Source organism: Zootoca vivipara, chromosome 13 (genome assembly GCF_965207765.1).
Source record: "Zootoca vivipara chromosome 13, rZooViv2.hap1.1, whole genome shotgun sequence".
NCBI lineage: Eukaryota > Metazoa > Chordata > Lepidosauria > Squamata > Lacertidae > Zootoca > Zootoca vivipara.
In genome coordinates, this window is record NC_142596.1 from 26,435,561 (window position 1) to 26,461,027 (window position 25,467).

Consider the following 25,467-nt stretch of genomic DNA (forward strand, 5'->3'; position numbering starts at 1 on the left):
AGGGCCGCAGTTTGGGGGTGCCTGCCCTAAAAAGAGGATATTGGGATCCTCGCAAAATCTTCTGGGTCTAGAGATGGCTTTTTCAGGCATGGCCTCCCAGTGCCCCCTGTTTCAAGGTACCTGGGACCCCACTATCCCTCCCATTTTAGCAGAGACTCCTGGACCAGATCTTATCCCGCTCCACCCCTGCCCAGCGAAATAAAGCAAGCCACGATTTACAAGGTTCTTTATACTGGCTGTAAATATGTATTTAGAATTCTTAAACAGCTACAGTATTTAAAAAGATCTGCTGCCTGGCAAAGAGAGACGGCTCTTGGATCCTCTGCCTTATGGCTAATTTCTGGATGTATTGGCCTATAACGGATAGTGGTAATTATTTGCAAGTTCCAGCGGTATGAATTATAGCAGCTCTTTTTATTAAAATGACACTTCAGTCATGAAAAATAATCATTCCATTGCTGGTGGAAAATTGGGAACGCTTTTAATTGTTCCCGAAACCTCTGCGATTACTGCAGAAGCAAATCTCACCGTAATGTAAAAATCAATAAAAATAATGCAATTTGTATCTGAGCGGAGTGCTTTAAGAATTCTTGATGCGCAGAGCACTTACCCACGGGGCTCTGAATTAAGCGAAATCCATGGGCTTCGGAGGAAAAGGGGGCCTGAAATGTATCAATTCTTCCAGCAGTTCTCTTTCTCGTGCCTCTTCTCTTCCCCCCCCCCCCAGCAAAAAAAAAAATACTTTCTTAAAAAAAACCTCCCAGAGTGCAAACAGTGTAAAGAAGTCTGCAGGAAGAGATAATTAAATGCATTGGTATGAAACGGTGGATTATTTTTCTTTTAAAAGATTGGCTTGCTTAGGCTTCGTAACCCTTCCTTCTCCAAAATCCTCACGGCGGGTAACAGTGCCTAAAAGGTTTTAAAACATCAGATTTGAAAATTAACCAGACCATAATAACAAATTGACCGGGTGGTTTTAGCTCACCCGCTTAAAGTATTTTGGAGAGGATATTATGAATGCTTCTCCTACAGCCCTGTAATGTAGCCCAATATTATCCCCATCCTTCTGGGTGGCAGGAGGATGCAGTTGGGAGGCAAGCCTTGTTCAAATGACCACTCCTTCCCTCCAACCCGTATGGGGTGGGACACAAGATTGCCCCTATCAGTGCAATGTCAGAAAGTGTATATGTATAGCTGCTTGTGTGTAGTTCCTCCCTATTTTCTGAAATTGTACCAAATGTGCAGGTGTTGTGAATGGACCTGAAAGGTGCTGCCTTGCTTCCTTCTCTCCCCCGCCCCCTTCACCGACTACATGCAAGCAGTCCTTGGCTGCATCAATAGCAGTCTAGTGTCCAGATCAAGGGAAGTAATAGTTTCACTTTATTCTACCTTGATCGGACCGCATCTGGAATGCCGTGTCCAGTTTTGCGTGCCACAGTTTAAGAAGGATATTGACAAGCGGGAATGTGTGCAGAGAAGGCTCACCGGTTGGAGGCTTTTAAACAGAGATCGGCTGGTCATCTATCAGGGCTTTTTTAGTTGTGATTCCTGCATTGCAGGGGGTTGGACTAGATCATGCATAGGCAACCTTGGCTTTTCAGATGTTTTGGAACTACAACTCCCATGATCCCTGACTACTGGCCCTGTTAGCTAGGGATCATGGGAGTTGTAGTTCCAAAACGTCTGGAGAGCCAAGGTTGCCTATGGCTGGACTAGATTGACCTTTCTGGTCCCTTCTACTCAACAATCCTATGATTCTGTGCTTTGTCTCCTGGGCCACTCACAGGCTGCTGGTGGTGGGAAAGGGATCTGATTGTGATTTTATTGGTATAGCACACAGATGATTACAGGGAGTATCCAACAAAGTACAGCCGTACCTTGGTTCTCAAATGTAAACCATTCCGGAGGTCCGTTCAACTTCCAAAACATTCAAAAACCAAGGTGCGGCTTCTGATTGGCTGCAGGAGCTTCCTGCATTCAAGCAGAAGCTGCGTCGGACGTTCGACTTCCGAAAAACGTTCAAAAACCAGAACACTTACCTCCGGGTTTTCGGCATTCAAGAACCAAAGTCTGACTGTACCTCTGTTAGCACAAACATTTCTGTTTATGTTGCTGCCTCTCCTCTCCCTGTGTGCCCCTCCTCAGATTTGTTGGTGGGACAACCTAGAACAGATTTTGAGGTTGTGCAGCAAGAGAGAACGGGGCATTCCTTTGTGTTAACAGAACTACTTCTGTGGGATCCTGCCCTTCTTAATCTCCACTTTATTATTTTATTACTTAATGCATTGATATCCCACCACTGTCTCCAAGGAGCTCAAGGCTATGTGCATGGTTCTCCCCCTCCTCATTTAATCCCTAAGACAACCCTGTGAGGTCTGTCGAATGAGAGGTAATGAATGACCCAGGGTCACCCAGTGAGCTTTGGAGCTGAGGGGGGATTTGAACCCTGGTCTGTCCCAGGTCTTAGTCCAGTCCTCTAATCGCTACAACACAGTGACTCTCACGCTTGCACAGCCGTGGGTGAGGAGGTACTGTGCCTTGGTGGCAGAGTACAGTACAGGATTTGTACAGAGAATGTTCCAGGCTAAAATGTCTACATTGCTAGCAGGGGAAGACTTTGCTCAAGACCCTGGGAGAGAGCCGATGCTGTTCTGACACAGGAGGGATTTGCATATGAAAGGTCTGAAGCTTGCTCCGCAGCATCTCCAGGTAGACCTGCCAAAGTCCCTTTTCTTAAACCCTGAGAGTGGCCGCCACTCAGTGTACACAGTACTGAGCTAGGTGAACAGAGATTCAGTAGAAGGCAGCTTCATCTGAATGTCATTTTTCAGCGGACTTCAGAGGGGCCCTTAACGCTGGACCAGCTGCTCTTCAAGGAGTTTGTCTCCCCATCTCTCTCCAATGGGCAATGGAAATTGCCACAATGGAGGTGACTCCACCCTGTAGTTTACGGTACTCATTCTTAGGAGGCTTCTGTAACCTCAGACACGGGGCTGGTTATTGATTGCTTTTGATGTTGTCTCTCCCTCTCCCCCCCCCCCCCCACCTCAAATGCAGCAGGACGTGCTGCAGTATCACAGCTGAGCATCTTTTGAGCAGCCTGTAAACAAGCCTTTTGTTTCCAGAGATTTCCAGGCAACTTCAAGGTTAAGATATTGAGCTGCTTAAGTAACTCCCACACATTCGATAAATGCCACCTGTGTAATATTCCTGGAGGCAGGCTGGAACCTCCAGTAACGTATTCATTCCCCTTCCTTTCTGTTTAAGTGACAGCTGTCATTGCAGGGTGTGTGTGCCCATCCCAAGCAAGCCCATGATGCGTTGAGGTTACCTGAGGCCACAATGCTATTCCCCCACCCCCACCCATCGTAGCGGCTGGCTGTTGCTCCTTGAGTAATTCTTGGCGCTTTGGCAGCTGCTGCACAGAGAATGTAGTGGCCTTATTGTTTGCAGGTGACTAGATCCCCATGGAGGTGTTTAGAGCATGGGGTGAACTTAATCAGAATGTAAGGAGAGCCCTGCTGGGTCAGGTCAGTATCCCATCTAGTCCAGCATCCTGTTCTCATACTGGCCCACCAGATGTCCCAATGGGAAGCCCACAAGCAGGATTCGTGCACGTGAAGGGTTTTCTCTTTTTTATTATCTGTCCTGAATCTTCAAACATTCAGCTTCATTGGATATCCACGAGTTCCAGCGTTAAGAGAGGAGAATAACTTTTCTTTATCCACTTTCTCTGTGCAGTGCATATTTTTAATAGATTTCTTGCATGTTGCCTCTTGCCCTTTTCTCTCATGCAAAAACTCCCCAACGCTGCAACCTTTCTTCACAGGGAAGTTGCTCCACCCCCTTGGTCGTGTTGGCTGCCCTTTCCTGAGCCTTTTCCAACTCGACAATATCCTTTTTCTGAGGTGTGGCGAAAGGAATTTCTTCCCATCAGCTGTTGTTTAGATAAACCTGGAATGAAGCCAGCCTTGCCCCTTGCTGAAGAGGAACATACACCAATGTGTAATGCCCTCGAAATGCTTTGATTTACTATTCCTGTTACCCCAGCTGCCCTACGGGTTGGGGGGCTTGAATCTGAGCTCCCTCAATGGGCCATTTTGGCAGGCAAATGGAACACCCCACTCCTCAGTCACGTGATGTCATGACGACGCCCCCTTAGGTTCCACCTTGAAAGGCAGGTGGTATGGTATACGTTGAAGAAAGCACAGCTTTATAAATAGGAATAATAGGTGCAGCTTTGCACCCCTTGGAGGGCAGTTAATGAGGTTTACCAAGGCGGCTGTTTGGGGACTTGCGCCTGGTCTATAAATAGGGGTGCAGCGAAGCTGACGAAACAGCGCTAAGGTCTTTCATTCTGTTGCAGAGACTTCCTTCATCAATCTCCGAAGCAACAATGTGGTGCTTTGCCGGCTTCAAGGGGGCCTTGTAATGCATTTGCAAGCAGCTGGCAGAGTTTGGCGTTCTTGTTTGTGCCATTAGCAAAAGGGGGTGGGGGGCTTAATAGTCTAATCCATCTGGAGAGCAAGTAGATTTATTAGGCTCCACACTAAATGGGCTCATAATTACGACAGCCATTTCCGCTCACTCCCATTTCCCCCACCCCCCAGTACAGGAACCAACATGGTTCAGAATCCCAAAACAAGGAGAAAATTGTACATACTGTAATCTGCCATTTTGACAAGGATTAGAACCTCCAGCCACTTTTTATATGATTTGTCTTTTTTTTTAATGACATATACAATGGAGCCATCATTTTCAAGACGGCCCTGGAAAATCTGGAACCATATTTGCTAGCCAGATAACACTGATACGCTTTACTTGAACTTTATTCTTTTAACCCATGTGCAACTGTACTCATTCCGTGTGCTTACAGTTTTGTTTTTCACCTTTTAATTTTCACCTGTTGTTATCCCTGTCCTCTTCTGTTTTCTATACGTTATAAAACAAAATAAGAAAAACTCGCAACATAAATAAATAAATCTCACAGCATGTTAGATAGGCAGCTACTGAGTTCTAATAAAGGAGTCTCCCATTTGTCTGAATACATTGTGCCTCTGTCTGCACAGAGGTCCAGTTTTTTGAGCTGGGGTAGCTGTTGGGCACCCCCGTTTTGCACTTTGTGTTTCTCAAGGTGGCTGGATTCTAGCTGTGGTGGTTTAGAATTGTTCACGTTCAGTTTTAGCAATAGCTCAAACCACCACTTGAGATCCAGACTCTGGGAAAAGAGCATTTCAATAGCATTGCAGATTTTTTTAAAAAATTTTTTTAAGAAGCCTCAGACAGGAGTTGGCAACATTTCACTGGCCCTGAATTTATACACCTCGGGCCTAATGTCTGTTGCAATGCAATCTTAGTGCAGTGTTAATGTGTCCCATGCTGGCTCTGCGTGTGTGTGTGTGTGTGTGTGTGAATGAATGAATGAATGGGCTTGAAATGGGCATTCGGCAGAGTGCTTTGACAGAGCAGGTGGAGGTTTGCCAAAGGAGCAAAATGGGTCTACCTGGGAGGAGGGAATTTTTCACTGTGGAACAAGGTTGGGCAGTTTTGCATCTTATGCAGGGGCTCCATTCCCAGGGTTTTGCATATATGTAAAAATTTGTGTAATCAAACCACCCCTGGGCAAGCATCCCTCGCCTTCCGGAGCCAGCCACTGAGTGGGCCTTGCCCCCCCCCCCCCAGCAAGGCAGAGAGTTTAAAAGCTCTTTTTTTGTGTGCACTGGGTGTTGTTGTTGTTGTTTAGTCGTGACCAACTTTTCGTGCACTGGGTAGCCCTGGCACAAAAATAGCTTTTAAGCTTTCTGCCTTGCTTGCATTTAACTTGCAGAATTTCAGCCAGTCTTCCACCACATATGGTTGAAAGTACACGAGTTAAATGCATGTTAGAGGCGATCGTACTGTACTCTTTATTTCTGGCAAAGCAGTCTCAGTTCAGTCTTAGATCTATGGTCTCGTTTGCCAACCTTCTGCCGCCCAGATGTTTAGGACTACAACTCCTAGCAGCGCCAGCATCAACGGAGTGTGCTGGCTGGGGCGGGGGGGCTGATGAGAGTTGCAGTTCAAAACATCTGGAGGGCACCGGGTTGGGAAAGTGGCATGATTCAGTTCAGTTTTCTGAGGTTAGTCCTTCCACACTGAGTGCCAGGCACACCAGCCCGGGTCACATTTCTCTTCCTGCAGCCCCTTCTGTGCCCATCAGTCCGCCCCCTCCAAGCTTGCAAAAAGAGACCAGATTATTCAGAAGGAGAGGAGGGTGAACAGAATCACCAGGGACTGATCAAGATCAGCTTGAGTTGCTCTTGGGTTTTCTAGTACAGTATTTAGCAGAAGGGTTTAGAGAAAGCCAAGATTTTTCTGACAAATCGGCATCTGACTTTAGGAAGCTGCGTGTATGGCTAGGTCACCAGCAACAAAGTCTGGGTACTTGGGAAAAAATAAAAAATGAAGCCCACACTCGCCTGCTGCTTGTTGATAACTTGTGATGTAGGGACTCAGTATTGAAATTCACAATGATTTCTATTAAGGGGGGAAATTCAATATTTGGTAGAGATCTGCTGATGTTTCACTTTTAAATTAGGTGCTCGAAGGGACCTCTTGCTAACGACTGCGTTGGATTGCCATCACAAAATCGCAGAACCATTCCTGGGCACTCTGTCATTCTGCTAAACAACTTATGGGTGTTTCTTTCAAATGCTACACAGATGGAATATGGCTAACAGCCGTAATTAAATAGTAAATCTGTTCTAAAGAGTCAGGCAGCACAGAAAGCCTCTACGTAGATTCAATTATCGTAACACTGTTCATTTGTATTTGTATGGTATTATAACTTTTTTTCTTCCTCCACTGCACAAAGAAAATCAGTGCATTGTTTAAAATTCTGCTCTGGGTCTTTATCAAGTCAAGATGCATTTAAAATGCTAGCTGCATAAAGATTAAAAGGCAGATTAATTGTAAATAAGCCATTAATTAGGCATTTGCATTCAAATCAGCGTTTTTTCCTTTGCAGAGAGAAACAGCTGAACACTATTTGGATATTTTAATGCCGCGGGAGTTCATGCGAAATCATTACATAATCTTGCCTCCTTTCTCAAGCTCTGGGCCAAGCTGCCCCAAGACACTTTGGTACCTGAGCAGGACCCCAAAATAGTGCCCCCCTCCCTACCAGGGAAGAAGGAGGCAGGGAAGAGCTACCTCAGGAAAAGGGGACAGAAAAATCTGCTGCTGGGGGCATTGGTCTCACCTTGTCTCAAGGGTGGGTTGGTCCTTGCCCCGGGGCACTGCTTCCAGTTAGTGTGAACCAGGGTGGGGAATGTTTGGCCTGCCTGATGCTGAATTACAATTCCTATCAGCCACACCAAATGTGGCCAGGGATGATGGGTTTTGTAATACAGCAACCCCCGGGAAGTCAAAGATTTCCCATAGAATCATAGAGTTGGAAGAGACCACAAGGGCCATCCAGTCCAACCCCCTGCCAAGCAGGAAACACCATCAAAGCATTCCTGACAGATGGCTGTCAAGCCTCTGCTTAAAGACCTCCAAAGAAGGAGACTCCACCACACTCCTTGGCAGCAAATTCCACTGTCGAACAGCTCTTACTGTCAGGAAGTTCTTCCTAATGTTTAGGTGGAATCTTCTTTCTTGTAGTTTGAATCCATTGTTCCGTGTCCGCTTCTCTGGAGCAGCAGAAAACAACCTTTCTCCCTCCTCTATATGGCATCCTTTAATATATTTGAACATGGCTATCATATCACCCCTTAACCTTCTCTTCTCCAGGCTAAACATACCCAGCTCCCTAAGCCGTTCCTCATAAGGCATCATTTCCAGGCCTTTGACCATTTTGGTTGCCCTCCCCTGGATACGTTCCAGCTTGTCAGTATCCTTCTTGAACTGTGGTGCCCAGAACTGGTCACAGTATTCCAGGTGAGGTCTGACCAGAGCGGAATACAGTGGTACTATTACTTCCCTTGATCGAGATGCTATACTCCTATTGATGCAGCCCAGAATTGCATTGGCTTTTTTAGCTGCTGCATCACACTGTTGACTCATGTCAAGTTTGTGGTCTACCAAGACTCCTAGATCCTTTTCACATGTCAAGCCAGGTGTCACCCATCCTGTATTTGTGCCTTTTATTTATTTTTTGCCCAAGTGTAGTACTTGGGCACTACCACCCCTGGTGTAGACAGTTCTACTGAGCTAGCATTTCTTTATTGTGTTTATATCCCACCATTTCCTCCAAGGAGCTCAAGGGTGGTGTACAAGGTCCCCCCACTTCTCATTTAATCCCCACAACAACCCTGTGAGGTAGGTTGAGATAGCAGTGACCAACCCGAGATCGATCACATGATGAGCTTCGTAGCCAAGTGGGGATTAGAACCCTGATCTCCCCAAGTCCTGGTGCAGCCCTCTAATCATGATGCTGCATTGGCTCTTTATGGGGAGACACACACACACACACACACACACACACACACACACACACACACACACACAGGAAAAGCACAGGGAGGGAAGAGGGAAATTGCAAACTCAGATGCCAATTCTTGAAATGACCAGCTGGCACAGTTCAGGGGTGGGAAATGCCTGATGGAGCTGGGCTTTCTGCAGAGCTGATGGTAGGAGCCCTGCATTGTGGTGCTTCCAAAATCCAGTTGCAAATAACTTGGGAGCATTTCTAGGTGCTGGTGTAAAATGAGTCCCTTTCTGTACAGTGGTACCTCGGGTTACAGACGCTTCAGGTTACAGACTCCACTAACCCAGAAATAGTACCTCAGGTTAAGAACTTCACTTCAGCATGAGAACAGAAATTTCGCGGCGGTGGCACAGTGGCAGCAGGAGGCCCCATTAGCTAAAGTGGTACCTCAGGTTAAGAACTGTTTCAGGTTAAGAACGGACCTCCAGAACGAATTAAGTTTTTAACTCGAGGTACCACTGTACTCGTTTTTTGTTTAAATCATCCATGCATGTGCGAGTTGCTTGGCGAATCCCTTAATACTCAGGCTTGCTGAGAGCAGTGCAGATAGTGGGAAGATGAGGAAGGAAACGCTGCTTTGGACAGACCCTCCAAGTGCCAATCTCCTGTTCCTGGGGCTTATAAAAACACTGCTTCTGCATGTATCTCTCCTTTGCCAAGCCCCCGGCTTGGTGGCCTCTGTGTTCATTTCCAAGCCAGATTAGACTGGCCCAGATTCTGGAGAGTAAACAAGGGCCTTATCTAGGTGTAGCAGAAATCCCTGATCTTTATGTTTAAAGGCTGGTTTTTCCCCCTCCCTGCATCCAAAAGAACATTGTGGTGAGGTGCCTGCAGAAACGTAGACTCTTTTGGCTGTTCATTTTGGAAACATGTTTTAATGTCTCCCTTTATTTTTAGTCTTGAGAAGCTGCTCTGGTGTTTTGCATCACCTGAATTGCCTCCAGTGGATCACTGATAGGTGATGAGGGGAGTGGAATCTTTTTGCCCAATCTGTATAGCCCACTGTGATCTGTAGGGGAGCAGAAGAGTTTTACAAGGCGGAGTGCATCTAACATTCATTCTACTCACAGTAAGTCTATTGAAATTAACTGATCTACAGGTGAAACTCGGAAAATTAGAATATCGTCAAAAAGTGCATTTATTTCAGTAACACAACTTAAAAGGTGAAACCAATATATGAGATAGATGCATGACATGCAAAGCAAGAAATGTCAAGCCTTTATTTGTTGTAATTATTTGTTGTTAGGCGGGTCAATTATAAATGGAATGTAATTAATGAAATGTAATAGCGATGTCCAGTGAGAGCTGGACCATAAAGAAGGTTGATTGCCGAAGGATTGATGTTTTTGAATTATGGTGCTAGAGGAGACTCTTGAGAGTCTCATGGACTGCAAGAAGATCAAACCTATCCATTCTTAAGGAAATCAGCCCTGAGTGCTCACTGGAAGGACAGATCCTGAAGCTGAGGCTCCAATACTTTGGCCACCTTATGAAAAGAGAAGACTCCCTGGAAAAGACCCTGATGATGCTGGGAAAGATTAATGGCACAAGGAGAAGGTGACGACAGAGGACAAAATGGTTGGACAGTGTTTTCAAAGCTACCAACATGAGTTTGACCAAACTGCGGGAGGCAGTGGAAGACAGGAGTGCCTGACGTGCTCTGGTCCATGGGGTCACGAAGAGTCGGACATGACAACAACAAAATAGCGATGTTTATTTTTGTTTATTTTGTATTATTGTATCTATTTGTTTTATTACTGTGGAATTTCCAAAAGAAAGCATTTGTAAAAATTAAAAGAAAAATAAAAAATAATAAGATGCATTACTGAAATAAATGCACTTTTCAATGATATTCTAATTTTACGAGTTTCACCTGTAAGTTAGAAGCGAGACCCCGTCAGCATGTAACACCTCTGCTCAGAGATCTGAACTAGTTACCTGTTTGCTACCAACCCATGTTCAGGGTGTTATTATTAGTATACAAAGCCCTTAACTTGGAGCCGAGATCTCCTTACCCCAGACAGGCTCACTTGACCACTCTGATAAAGGCAACTGTCACTGTTCCAGGTACCTCATAATATTGGTTCCTCATTTGTAAGAAACCAATCTTGTTACTGGGGCAGTGCAAAGACCTTGGAACTCCCTGCTTGCTGACATCAAACAAGTGTCTTCATTGCACACTTTCAGGAAAAGCAACTACCGGTACCCGGAGTCTGCAAGTTGATTTTGAAAATGGAGGCACTGGTTCAGCTATAACCAGGCACATCGCCCAAAGGCCAACATCTCCTTTTCTAAGTTAATTTCTGGTAAATTCAGCATTAAAAAACCCAAAACCCTTGCACAGCTTTTGCTGACTAAACACCTTTGCCTACAATTCTGGCATGGCTGTGACATACACACAACCTGGTGATGAACTTATAAATTCAGCAAGCTCGCTCTCTGTCTGTGATATATGCTAAGGAGAGCAATTGCCTCTTTCTTTGAAGTGCTAATGTAATTCTGACAGTGGCCGCACATTGTACAAGCTGTTCACCATCTCATTTGCCATTAAGGATGCAGGTGAATGAGCCTTAAAAAAGAAAGGGGAAAAGCAGGGTGAATTGTCACTGGCGTGGGTGGGATGGTGGCAATAAGCCTGGAGTTGTTGGATCTGGAACTAGATGAGAGCAGAAAGCCAGCTGCAGCAGTGAAACACGGAGGTGTGGCAGGGGCTCCTCTCCCTACCTGTGCCGAGTGCCCCTGCGTTGTAGCAGCCTTGTACCTGCAGACTGCTGGTCCATTGACTAGTGTCTCCTACTCTGAAGGGCAGCACCTGTCCTGCATTTCAGACAGGAAGTATTTCCCAGCTGAACCTTGAGATGCTGGAAGCTGAACCTGGGACCTTGTGCATGCAGAGCAGATGCCCAGTGATGACCCTTCCTGCCGAAGGAGTCCTAGTTCATCTCCTTCTTGTTGTTCATGTATATAGCACCATCTGTGCACATTACTCTGTACACAACTGGAATAAGACATTCTGTCCTAAAGGTCATGCAGTCTGCATAAGAAACTAAGAAGAACCTGCTGGATCAGGCCAATGGCCCATCTAGGCCAGCATCATGTTCTCGCAGGGGCCAACCAGGTGCCTCAATGGGAAGTCTGCAAGCCCTCTCTCCTCCTGTGGTTTCCAGCAACTGGCATTCAAAAGCATTTATGGCTCCAACTGTGGAGGCATAATGTAGCCATCAGTAGCCCCCTCTGCCATTTGTATAACCCTCTTTTAAAGCCATCTAGCTTGGTGGCCATCACTGCCTCTTGTGGGAGTGAGTTCCATAGGTTAGCTACATGCTGTGTGAAGATGGGCTTTCTTTTTTATCTGTCTTGAACCTTCCAACATGCAGCTTCATTGGATGCTTCCACCGGTTTCTATGTCTAAAACAGTTGATCTTGAGTTCTAGGGAAATGCACTGGCCACAGAACCGTAGAGATGGAAGGGACCATGAGGGTCATCTAGCCCAACCCCCTGCGATGCAGAAATCTTTTCCCCCAACGTGGGTCTCAAACCCACAGCCCTGAGATTAAGAGTCTTATGCTTTATCGACTGAGTTAACCATGCTGTCAGTGCATTCTGGGTTTTTTCTTCTTGATTAAAGACTGCTAATGCCTGGAACGTATTAGGATAGCCTTGCCTGGCTGGTGGGAATTATAGTCCAAAACATATGGAGGGCACCAGGTTGGGGAAACCTGCTCAGAACCCTTCCAGGCTCCTCCAGGAAACCTAGAAGTCATATTTCTTATTCCTTGAGTGTCTGAATTTTTTTTTTATATGTGAGCATACAGTCACATGAATGTGGAAGGACATCCATTGCCCTTATATATTATACATTAAAAGAGAAGACTCTGAAAGTGCTATTCTGATGCCTGTCTCTCTGAGTGCTTTCCCTGTTCCTTCAGTTCTTCATCTGTGTTTACACTGCAAGGGTCTTAACTTATTTAGGGGTGGAGCGAAGCCAGTGGAGAAACAGTGGGCTGTTTGTTGCCTGCGTGTAGCTGTTTCCTGCAAACAGAATAGTTAAAGAGGATCTGTTCCTCCTCCTCCTCCCTTGAGCACCACACCACACACCTCCAAACAAGAACATTTCTCATCTCTCTTCAGCAGTCATCACAGCTGGATGCTGGAAAACAAACAAAATCCCAGAAGCCCGGGCCTCTAAGTGGGATAAGTAACAAAAAACAACAACTCAAGCAGTCTTCAATATTTTAAAAGCAAGCCCTGGGAAAGAAAGAGCAGGGCGGGGGAGAGAGAGGGAGAACAGGCCAACTCTAATGGAGAAATCATGAGGGAATCAACTTAGGGAAGCTTTGTCAAAGTTTTTTCTGCTTCCCGTCTCTCTCTTTTTATCTTCTCATGTGAGCAACGAGGTTATAGAGAATTGCACTCAAGGCAAGATGTGTCGTAAAAGGCACATAACGATATATAGAAATCTGACAGTGCTCTCTCCTATAATGTAGCTCATGTAACTAAATTCAAAATGTGTTTTATATTTTCTTTTCCTTCTCTGGAGGTGGGATGAGAGACAGCAGCAAATTTTTGAGTGTTTTTAATTTTGCAGAAAATGTGTTTATTCTTGTTGGCATTTCCATAAGTGTGAAATTGGTGGTTTTTGTTGTTGTTTAAAGAATTAGATGTACCCTGTATTCTTCAACAATATGGGACGTTTTCCTTGTTAAGACAGTTAAGTGTGAAAAGGCCGGGTGGGAGCCAACAAAGTGTGGAATTGTGAAATGAATGAAGGGTAAACCAAGGTCCCATCAACTTGAGGCTGGCAAGATGTTACCTGTCCAATGGGGGCAGGTATATATCTACTGATGTCATAGCCCGAACTTCTCCTCTTCCTTTGAGGGGAAAGGATAGCATGTAGATGGTCACTTTCATCACTTTCTGTCTTGGGTAGCAGGTGGTATCAAACCTGGCTTCAGTGTCCTAGCTGAGACAGTGTAGAGTAGTGGTTAGAACCCAAAGTAGGTGGTACTGCCCCCTGGCCCTGGCAGGCAGTGGGATTAGGGGGCAGTAAGAGGCAAGGGGATGGCAGCACACAGACACAGAGGGGGGGGGGGAGAGCGCAAATTATGCAATAGCCAGCTTGCCTGAAGCAGTGCATTTTCTTCCAACACCTCCTTCGTCACCCTTTCCAAAATAGCTTGCCAAGTTGTGTCCCAAGTACATATTTTATAGCTTGTGTTGAGTTGATGATGTCCAATTGAACCTTAAGTACCTATTTAAGTCTCTAGTGCCTGCACTGAGACAGGCCAAATGGGTCAAGTGGGGAGATTTAGTTGTCGGCATGGCAGAGCTCAAACAAGGCTCCGTCCAGAGGGGCTCTGGTTCCTTTCTCAACTCAAGGCCACCAGCACAAGAGTCCCTCTTGACCTGCCCAGCATCCTTGGTGTGAATTGGCAAAAGCACAAGCCAGCTAAGTCCCCCCTCCCCCCCCCAGATGACTGCGAAAACTCAAGGCTGGAGAAACTATTTTCATTGCGGGAATGGCATTGAGGACAATGGCGTTTCTGTCCAAGCAGCCTTCTTGTTTGCCAAAGAGAGGGAGCTTTTCTGGGCATGCTATCGTTTGGTTCAGCCAGTTACGGTGTGTATCGGTGCTTTTCAAATTCCCTGTGCTTGAGGAACCTTTTCTGCCTTGATGTGCCTGCCATGTTTGTTTGCCATGGAACATCTGTGCATTTCTCTTCCGCCGATAGCCAGCTGTGCTATAGCCTTTTTAGAGTCTTGTAATGAGACCTGGGAGAGACCAGGGTTCAAATCCCTACTCGGCCACGGAGCTCACTAGGTGACCGTGGGCCATTCATTCACTCTAGCGCTAACCTACCTCGCAGGGTTGTTGTGATGATAATTGGGGGGGGGGCTATGTACACCACTTTGTGTTCCTTGGAGGAAAAGTGGGGTATAAATGCAGTAAATAAATACTGAATTTAGGGTCAGGTTCTAGGCTTCATGGACTACTTGTGCAGAAAACTGGACACATACACACTCATGCATCCCTAGTACAACTCCAGCTCACTTTGCAAGGGAAGTTGGGTAACAGCAAGCTGCCTCTTTCCTAGATAAGCTTCCCTAATAAATTTCCTGTTAGGAGCATAATAAGTGCCCTGTTAGATCAGGCCAACAGCCCATCTAGTCCAGCATCCTGCTCTCACAGTGGCCACTCAGATGCCCATGCGAAACTTGCAAAAAGGACTTGAGTTGTTTCCAGCAACTGGTATTCAGACGTTTTGCTGCCTCTGGCTGTGGAGGGTAGGACATCGTGGTTAGCAGTTGCTGATAGGCCTCTTCTCCTCCATGAATTTGCCTATTCCTTTATCAAAGCCATCCGAGTGGGTGGTCACCCCTGTCTCCTGCAGGAACACTATGTGATAGCTCTCTTGGTTAGAGCGTGGTGCACATAACGCCAAGGTTGTGGGTTCAATCCCCGTATGGGACAGCTGCATATTCGGGTTGGGACTAGATGGTCCGCAGGGTCCCTTCCAACTCTATGATTCTGTGAATCTGTGGAGGAGCAAGTTCCATAGTTTTAGTTACACACTGTAGCTCTGTTGTCCCTCTCCTTCAAAACGTTCAAAGTAAGTGACCTTATATGTACTGGCTGTGGCTCCCCTTTGTCCTTACCAAATATCGGGGAGGTGTCTAGGTCCCCGTTGGCAAGTCCTCAGAATGTAGGGTTGCCATATTTCAAAAAGTAAAATTCCTGACACTTGCAGAATTTGTTGAAAACATCAAAATTGTTGAGCTTTTTTTTTGAAAACCTACCCCCCAAATAGTAGGTTTTAAGCTGTTTCCGCTGCTTTTTCCATCATGTTGCCAAATACCTGGGTTTTCCCTGACATTTTGCTGGTTCGACAAAATTCCCCCCAAAGCCATTTTTGAACCTCAAAACCAGGACATGTCTGGAGTTTTCCTGACACATGGCAAGCCTATCGGAATGAAACCTCTGACCCTTCTTTCTTTGTTTCAGGTATGGTGTGAATATGCGCTGCTTGGCGACCCGGGTCAACTATAAGACTTTGATCGTCATCTGCGTTCTGTTCACCCTGGTCACAGTCCTGCTGTGGAATAGATGCTCCAGCAACAGGGCAGCCCCACCCTTCCTGCGTAGCCCTAGCAGCGCCTTCCGAGCGGACGGACCGGAGAAGCGAGTGGCCGCTTCGGAGAGCAACAAGGATGTGAACGGCCTGGCCAAGCAGCAGCAGCAGCAGAGCGAAGAGGCCTCCCCACAAGAGCAGCAGAAGGCACCCCCTGTGGTCGGGGGCTTCCATGGGAACAAGGCACTGGGGCTGAAGTACGAGGAGATCGACTGCCTGATCAACGATGAGCACACCATCAAAGGCAGGAGGGAAGGGAATGAGGTCTTCCTGCCCTTCTCCTGGGTGGAGAAGTACTTTGAGGTCTACGGGAAGGTTGCCCAGTACGATGGGTACGACAGATTTGAGTTCTCCCACAGCTACTCCAAAGTGTACGCGCAGAGGGCGCCTTACCACCCGGATGGCGTCTTCATGTCTTTCGAGGGCTACAATGTGGAGGTCCGGGACAGAGTGAAGTGCATCAGTGGCGTTGAAGGTGGGTCTTTTATTGCTCTTCTTCTTTGCAGGGTGGGGGGGAGGGGAGCTTGTGGCCCTATAGATGTTGGACTGCAATTTCCATCATTCTTGATGATTGGCTCTGCTGGCTGGGGCTTATGAGCGATACTACACGGTTACTCCACAGTTACTACATAGTTACTACATATCTGTGAGTAGTAGAACCTGACATTTCAGGACATGATTCAACTCGGCCAAAAAAATTCACATGGTTCCGATTATGTTGCTTTTCTGAAAACAAGCAAACAAAACAGATAATATCTATCTTTCCTATTACCTAATAGCATTCCTAGACGATAAAGCCTATCTTGTGCTTTAGTAAATTGTTTTAAATCATTTTCCAAATCTGTTGCCTTTAGGGGGGATGTCTTAAGATCCTCTTTCATCAGGTCCTTTTCAATGTAGCCTGTTATCTGTCCTGCTTATTATTATGAATCTCCTTTTGCTTACATGTCTCAAGGCAATTTGCAGACATATCTTAGGGACCTGGGAAGCTGCCTTGTACTGAGCCCAGACCATTGGTGCTCTTAGCTCAGTATGGCCTACACTGACTGGCAGCGGCTCTCCAGGGTTTAAGGGTTCTCTTTCCGCCCTACTTGGAAATGCCAGCAAGAACTGAACATGGGGTTTTCTGCAGGCAAAGCAGATGCTCCTATCACTAAGCCAGGGTTATTACCAGTAACATAAAATGATGCTGAAAATAGGTTTAAAAACTACACAGAATGAACACCTGATCTTAAAAAGCTTGTTGAATCAAAAAGTTTTCACTTCCCCCCCCTCCTAGAAATTAGAGATAGAGGGTGCCTGTTATATCTCATTAAGTGTATAGCTAATAGATAGGATTTTACACCGGGAACCTCTTAGAAGCTAGCTTGGCAATTAAGTAGTACTGTATATAGTTTTATTATTATCAATATTAATGTATATAGCCATAAATAACTAAAGAGCAAACTTTTCCAATAAAAAAATTAAAAATTCCTGGCCTGGTTGCCTGCAGGAGATTTCTTATTCACCCCAGGCGACTACTTGCAAGCCTGGTCTGGTGGGATCACTTCTTCAGCGGAGAGCCTCTCCTGTCAAGTAGATTGGAAGGCAGTGAAAGAGTTCATTTTAGGTTTCCTCCTGTCTCATTCCCGCAATGTCATTGTGTTGTCTGGTGTCCTGTGACCTGGAGAATTTAATCATGTCATCTTTCTAAATTAACAGCTGCAAGCGAAGCTTTTATAGCAGGCGTAGGGCTGGTGCCTCTCTCCCGGATCCCGAGGCCTGCGCCTCTCGTAGAGACCCCTCTTCATTAATAAGCAAAGCATCTTTTAGCATTTGAGATATTACATAGCGCTCTTTAAATAGTTCCCCTGGCGCTTTTGCCCTTCAGGCAAACACATCCATCAAGTGACTATCACAGACACTTATCGGCATTATGAAGTGCGGATGATACGTGGAAATGCATTTTCTTTAATTTTGTTTCGGTAATCTTTCTGTCACGCTCGGTTTGAGACATAACCGCTCTCCAAGCTAGACGCTGCTGTGTTAAGGGGAGAAGCCATTGTTAGGCCTAAGCCTGCAAGCGGGTCCAGCTGGTGGAGCTGACAGTGGGTGACACTAGATCTGCCTTGAGGGGAAAGGTCTTCGTTCCTCTGCAGTAGACCACCTGCTCTGCATGCAGAAGGTCCCAGGTTCAGCCCTGGCAGCATCTCCAGGTGGGGCTGGGGAGAGACTCTTGCCTGAAATCCTGGAGTGCTGCTGCTGGTCAGTGTAGACAATACAAAGCTGGATGAACTAATGGCAACAGAAGGGTAAATTGTGTGGGGTTGACTCCTGAGTAGGCCTAGAATCATAGAATCATAGAGTTGGAAGAGACCACAAGGGCCATCCAGTCCAACCCCCTGCCAAGCAGGAAACGGCATCAAAGCATTCCTGACAGATGGCTGTCAAGCCTCCGCTTAAAGACCTCCAAAGAAGGAGACTCCGCCACACTCCTTGGCAGCAAATTCCACTGTCGAACAGCTCTTACTGTCGGGAAGTTCTGTCTTGCTGTTTTGGGTTCCAGATTAATTGGCACTCACTTGCTATTTTATCAAGCAAGCTGGGCAGGATTCTTCCCACCGGACTATATTTTATTGTTTATTGCATTTCTATCCCACCTTTTTTCCAGAGATACAATTTAAATAAAAGGACACATTCTACTCATGTAAAAACACCAGGCAGGCCCCACAAATAACCCAGAGATGCATTTTAAAGAAAAAGACACATTCTACTCATGCAAAAACATGCTGATTCCTGGACCGTCAGCGGGCCGGATATAGAAGGCGATTGGGCTGCATCCGGCCCCCGGGCCTTAGTTTGGGGACCCCTGGTCTAGTGGAGTGGTGGTGGTGGTAGGATTCTCTAGGGGACCACTCAGAGGCAAGGGGGTGGCGGTGTGTGTGTGTGTGTGTGTGTGTGTGTGTGCTGGAGGTGTAATTGTCAACAAAATGTGAAAATCTGGTATCACCGGATCCAGCTCATCAGTTTTGTTGAATTAATTAAACTAAATGGTTTTAATTGGTTACAGGTAGGTAGCCGTGTTGGTCTGGATCGAAGTAAAATAAAAAAATTCCTTCAGTAGCACCTTAAAGACCAACTAAGTTTTTATTTTGGTATGAGCTTTCGTGTGCATGCACACTTCTTCAGATACCAAAATAAAAACTTAGTTGGTCTTTAAGGTGCTACTGAAGGAATTTTTTTATTTTGGTATCTGAAGAAGTGTGCATGCACACGAAAGCTCATACCAAAATAAAAACTTAGTTGGTCTTTAAGGTGCTACTGAAGGAATTTTTTTATTTGGTTTTAATTGGATTTTGAATAAATGTGCAATTAATTGTGGGTTGTGCAGACCTCTATTCTGAGTAGTGCTTTTTATAGAGTAGGGTAGGGGGGCACAAAGGATGGGTTTATGGAACCAAGTGGCCTGAGAAAATTGGGAACCACTTTGAAAGAGGGGAAATAAATGGGAGGCAGGACTAAATCTCAGGATCAACAGAATCCCACATGTTTTTAGTTGGTAGCCTTCAATGGGGCTTATTCCCAGGAAAGTTTGTACAGAACTGCCCAGTTCTTGGGTGCAGTTCTATATTTGTGGATCGTGGAAACCACTGCTCTGAATTAAGATTTAAGTAGGGTGAGGGGCACTGGGGATTAGAGCTGGGCGATATATTGGTAAATTGTCTGAAACCGGTATGGCGTTCAGGTCGCGATGTATTCCCAGCTCAGATTGCCTGCAGACAGCCAAAGGCGCAGGCAGGCAGACGGAGGAAGAAGCAGCCGAGACACATTCCAGAACATTGTGATAGATCAGCATACCGTGGTATTTAGCTGCTGATATATCACAGTGTTGAAAACCAGATATCACTGGCCCTACTGGGGATGAGTTTATGGAGCCGATTGTGGGAATGTTAGGGATGTGGATTAGGATATATTATTAGATAGATCCTATCCAAGCTTGTGTTAGCAAGCTTCCAATATCAGCAGAGTGACATTCCCCTTTTGTGCGCAGCAAAGCATGTGCGTTAGGTTCGCTAGAACCTCTATAACAATATTACACTCCCTGGCAAAAGTCCCCTTTGTCCCTCTTAAAAGATATACACAACACAGTGTTTATAAAATAAGATAGAGTTTACTTACAGTTTCATCCTGAGTTACAGCATAATCTCAGAAAGGCAGGCTTGTTTAGAAAAGTTACAAATATATACATGTGGAGACTACTTGCTAAAGTAAGGCTCCATTTGGTCTCACTCTTGGCTGCAGGCCAAGAGGGAGAACCATCCTATCTGTAGATTCTCTGAAGATGTGTCCTCATCGAAGGAGGAAGTAGCTAAGAGAGCAAGTGATTGCAGGCTAGGGGCTTAAATCCCAGCTAATCTCATCTGCATATCAGGAGGGGACAGGAACTGACCTGTAGTCAGGTGTCCCTCCAGGTGAGTTCCTGTTAGTGGACACTCTAGGAACTGTTGTGACTTGTCTGCCCCAGTGTTCCATCCCACACCGAAGGGGTGGTGGCCCAAAAAACATTGGGAGCCACAGGGTTAGTCTGACCCCACAGGGCTCTTCTGCTGTCCTCACATTCATATGCTGTGTCTTCTGCCCCCGTGTCACAGGCGTGCCGCTCTCGACGCAGTGGGGGCCGCAGGGCTACTTCTACCCCATCCAGATTGCCCAATATGGGCTCAGCCATTACAGCAAGAACCTGACGGAGAAGCCTCCTCACGTGGAGGTGTACGAGACGGGCGAGGAGAAGGACCAAAACAGCCACACTGCGGACTGGACGGTACCCAAAGGCAGCTCTGTCACGACGGTGCTGGACAAGTCCAGGTTCACAAACGTCAAGGAATTTGTTGTCCCAGGTGGGTCAGTTCAAAGGGAGGCGGTAGGTCTGGCTGGATCCTGCAGGGCTTTTCTTACATTCCCGTCACATAGGGTGTGGCTTTATATAAATACACACAATCACTTCTCCTTTATCCCATTTCTTTTCATGCTGAAAGGTGTGTGCGGGGGAAAACATCCCCCCCCCACCCAGAAAATTAATGATTATATGCAACATTTCTTCTCTTTCCCCCACACCTAGAAAATTAATGATTATATGCAACATTTCTTCTCTTTCCCCCACCCCCCACCACCCCCGGTTTGCTTTGTATGAAGACAGCCTCATTAATAGGGGCATAATGTATTTCCCCCAACTAATCAATAGCCATTAGAATTAATGAGTCCATTACTTTAAAAGGCAACGAAGTAATTTTGGTCAGCGCCTTAGGCTGGGGTCTCTAAGGCGAAAGCTGTAAAAGTCTCCCCTGGTGGTGTATCCAGGAAGGCTAGATCTCTAAGGTGTGCTCCTCTCCCGCTTCATCAGCCGCGGAGTAATCCTTGGGCTTCCCAGAGGCCAGTGTGGGAGCAGGATGCTGGACTTGCGGAGGATCCAACCCAGCAACCAAGCTGGACTCGATGGGCCACTTGCCTGATACAGCAGGCTCTTATTCGCCAGTAACATCTAACTGGTCTTTGTGGGGAAGAGGACCTTGACCTGGACAGAGCTCTGGCTTGATTCAGGATGCCCATACTTGCATTTGTTACTAATTAATAATGAACGGATTCCGAGATGAAATGCTAATTTCATGCTATTGATTTGAATGTCCTTGGCAGTGCATGAGAACGGGCGTTGTGGCTGGCAAGCTGCTTTCTTGATGCCTGTCTGTCAATACTCAGGGGAAAAAGAAAGATCCGCCCTGTGTTGTAGTTTTGCTCGGTAACCAACCCCTTACCCTTTTTATTCCCTTGTCAGAAAACTCTGAGGGCGCCTCTCTGCAGCTGGGGAACACGAGGGACTTCATTATTTCCTTCGACCTCAAGTTCATCACCAACGGAAGCATCTCGGTGGTCCTGGAGACCACAGAGAAGAGCCAGCTGTTCCGCGTGCACTACATCTCCAACACCCAGCTGATAGCTTTCAAGGATAGAGACATTTACTATGGCATCGGGCCCAGGACTAGCTGGAGCACGGTCACCCGAGACCTTGTGACTGACCTGAGGAAGGGGGTCGGCCTCTCCAACACGAAGGCCGTCAAGCAGACTAAGATCATGCCCAAGAGGGTGGTCCGCTTGGTGGTGAAAGGGCACGGCTTCATCGACAACGTCACCATCTCTGCCACGGCCCACATGGCGGCCTTTTTCGCCGCTAGCGACTGGCTGGTGAGGAACCAGGATGAGAAGGGCGGTTGGCCGATCATGGTGACCCGGAAGCTGGGGGAAGGCTTCAAGTCCCTGGACCCCGGGTGGTACTCTGCCATGGCGCAGGGCCAGGCCATTTCCACCTTGGTTCGGGCCTACCTCTTGACGAAAGACCACACGTTCCTCAGTGCGGCTCTGCGGGCCACGGCGCCTTACAAGCTCTCCTCAGAGCAACGTGGCGTGAAGGCCGTCTTCATGAACAAGCACGACTGGTACGAGGAGTACCCCACGTCGCCTAGCTCCTTCGTCCTGAACGGGTTCATGTATTCCCTCATTGGGCTGTACGACTTGAAGGAGACGGCGGGAGAGAAGCTGGGGAAGGAGGCCAAGCTCCTGTACGAGCGGGGCATGGAGTCCCTCAAGGCCATGCTCCCTCTCTACGACACGGGCTCAGGAACCATCTATGACCTCCGCCACTTCATGCTTGGGGCAGCCCCGAACTTGGCCCGGTGGGACTATCACACCACCCACATCAACCAGCTCCAGCTCCTCAGCACCATCGACGAGACGCCCCTGTTCAAAGATTTCGTCAAGAGGTGGAAGAGCTACCTGCGAGGAGGCAGGGCGAAGCACAATTGAGCCCAGCTCACAACCAAAATGGAGTTTCCCCCCGTCTGCGGTGCTTGGCAGCCGCCATCTTTGAAGCAGAGCAAAGGTGGTGCCCAAACCCTCTGGGTGTGTGCGTGTGTGTGTGTGCGTACTTGTGTTTTGTTTTTTCGAACAGACTCTGTTTTCAAAGAAGTGATCCTTAAAACTCATCTTTTTTAAACAATTGCATTCCAGCGGATGAATCCTTTATAGAGTGGGGAGGTAAAATTACGAAGCAAGCATCTGATCAAAGGACAAAGTTTAGCAAACTTGTTTACTTTTCCACAGTGGTCCGTTATGGTACTTGTGCATAATATAAAATGTTTTCTGGGGGGTGGCGGGAAATCACGAAAGCTATAATGGTTTTCATAGCCCAGTATTGGTCAGAAAAAAGTAGAATATGGCCTCTCTCTCTCTCTTTTTTAAATGGATGGGTGCAGAAATGGGATTTTCACTTGGGGGTGGAGTGGAAAATAGTGTGCCATGCCAGAAATCTCTCTTAACTCTTATCCCAGAGAGTGGGTGACGTCTTTATTTCATTCTACATACATTTCCCTTTGGTGGGAAATTTCAGAGCTGTTTGTGTTGAAATTCTGTATATTGCGAAATACTTCAAATGTCCAGTTTCTTTGAAGGTGTACAAATGGGATTAAAAACAACAGCACCGCACTTAGTGGTGAGGATTCACTGGGAATTTCTGTGAAAACTCCGTGGCTACTCGGGAGAGCTGGTGCAGGGGATGTCTATGCCTCGGTGCCACCCCCATTTCCTTGCACAGGGACCTCCCAGTGGGCAAGTTCAAATGTGTGTTTTGCTAACTCTGTTCCGTAAGCAACCTACCATTACAAGCAGGACCAGCTGTCAGCACAAAAACGTGGCCACCTTCTCTCAAACTGGTTCTACTGCCACCTTTTCGAGCTTGGCCAATCCCTTTCCTTGCTTCCAGGTGAGCTGAGACCTCTTTTGGTGGGAGCAGGAGGGTCTTTCCCTCCTGATCATTTACATCAGGTGCGGGGATCCTTTGGCCCTCTGGGTGCTGCCAAACTACAACTCCCATCAGCCACAGCAAGCATGGCCAGCGGCTCAGGGACGACGGAAGCTGTCGTTCAGCAACATCTGGATGGCCGAAGGTTCCCCACATCTGGTTTTTGCAGGGTTTCCTTTCCATGTAAGCCATTCTGTCCCTTGCGGAGGGGTTCAGGCCCTGCCCTTCTGGTGCTTGGGGTGCCACCCCCCCACCATCCCCAAGCATAGGTTGTGCTGGCTGGAGGTTTTACCCCAAAACATTTGGAGGGCACCAAGCTGAAGAAAACTAGTCTAGGGTACTGTTGAAACCAGGTACAATTCATGTGGGTGAGGGGGGCCGGAAATAGCCCTTTTTAAATGGCATTATGTTTGAACACTCTGTAAGTTTTTCTGCAGCAACTTGCTTTTGAAACTGCTACTGGTGGTGGGAGGGGAGGGCTTGTTTTTTTAAGGTTTATTTTGTTTTGAGGAAGTGAAATGAGAATGTATTTATATTTGTCTGTCTATAAGTCATTCCACTTCTGCCGGCACCATGGTCAACAGCACTTGTTTTGAAAAAGTCATTTCCCCCCCCGTTGGGATCACGGATATTTGTTTCGCATTTTTTCACCATTGTAACAGGCACAGTCTGCTGGGAAGCTGCACTTGAGAGAGATGGGAATAGATGCCTTTTTCTCCATGGACCAGCCCTCTCTTTCCAATCCTACTGTATCTTGCAGACTTGTTCAGTGGAGCTTCCATTAAGGTGAGCTCTTGGAGGCTCAGGAAGAGCTCTAATGAGGTGGTGGCTTGATTCTGGCTTGGAAATCCCCTTCCCAGGCTTAGAAACTACGTCTCTCGCAAATGTCTTGTGCTGTGTGGTAGACCCTGCCTTTGGCAAACCACACTCCCGGTTTCCAATTGCTGAGAAGTTGGTAGTTGGTAGATATCCAAGCAGGGGAACCTGCAGATTAGGGAGGTCTAAAACAATGGGAAGGGATCCTTCCAAGGATGGTCCAGACCAGAGGTAGCCACTATTGGACTCCAGTTCCCATCAGCCCCAGCCAGCATGGCCCAATGGCCAGTGATGATGGGAGTCAGAGTCCCAACAATACTCAGAGGGCACCACGTTGGCTACCCTGGATCCAGAGGGGCCATGCCTTACCAACCCTGCTGTGGCTTTTCATTTCAGTAGGCACAATTGCCGCTGGTAGATGCTTTGGCAGACTGCCTGAACTTGCCCAGAATCCCATGTCATTGGCAGCTTGCCCCTCTGCTCCTAATGCTGCCCTTGGATATTCAAATCCCACACTTGTGCATTTCAAGGAAACCAGGCATTGTTTCAGCTTGGCCATTTTTCTTTGCTCGCCTTGCAGTGTATACAAAAGCACGGAAGCCTGCACTGTCACTTTACTGGGGAGAGATGTGGGGCGTGGTGCTCTCAGATGTTCTGGGCTGTAACTCTCCCCCCAAAAAACGTCTGCATGGCACCAGGTTGGTGAAGCTTGCCCTGGGGCACGCTGGTCTATTGGTACATTAGAAGAACATTTGAATTCCTAGGTGCTGGCAACACAGTTTTAAGAGCGAGGGCTCCTACATATGTCCTGCTCCACTTCCACTGATCTTGGTAAGAAGTGGTTCTAGAGGGGCCCCCGGGTTCTTACAGAGCAAAAGTTTGGGTACAGCAGTTGCCGACTGCATGTGTTTCTGAAGTGGGGGCGGTCTGGAGCATATGCAAACTACCAAGAGAAAAATAGGGGCATCTGAGGAGTCAGGAGTTAAGTGGGGAGGGAGTAAATTCAAGTCCCAGAAGAGAGAAGCCTTGGAATTCCAGTTCTCTTTGAGAGCGTTGCTTTCTGTGCTGATAGCCAGCATATTGAACTGCGCTCCCCAAACCAGTCTCCTCCAGATGTTTTGGACTACAGACAGCCTCAGCATCATATGACTGTGCTGGCTGGGGCTGATGGGAGTTGTAGTCCCTAACCTCTGGAGAGCACCAAGTTGTGGAAGGGCTGGTC

The 25,467-nt window shown here is 47.0% G+C and overlaps 1 protein-coding gene across 3 annotated transcripts in view; it reads left to right on the forward strand.

Moving 5' to 3' along the window:
• Window positions 1-25,171, forward strand: part of GLCE (glucuronic acid epimerase) — a 57,335-nt gene extending 32,164 nt beyond the window's left edge. For 2 of the 3 annotated variants that reach the window (XM_035130651.3, XM_088657342.1), the window contains exons 2-4: window positions 15,475-16,076; window positions 20,233-20,478; window positions 21,411-23,130. In XM_035130651.3, coding sequence (XP_034986542.3) covers window positions 15,488-16,076; window positions 20,233-20,478; window positions 21,411-22,435 — 1,860 coding nt within the window. In that variant the 5' untranslated portion in view covers window positions 15,475-15,487 and the 3' untranslated portion in view covers window positions 22,436-23,130. Of the gene's footprint in view, window positions 1-15,474; window positions 16,077-20,232; window positions 20,479-21,410 lie in introns of all 3 variants that reach the window. The other variant, XM_035130649.3, reaches the window with a different exon arrangement.
• The last annotated feature ends 296 nt before the right edge of the window (window positions 25,172-25,467 follow it).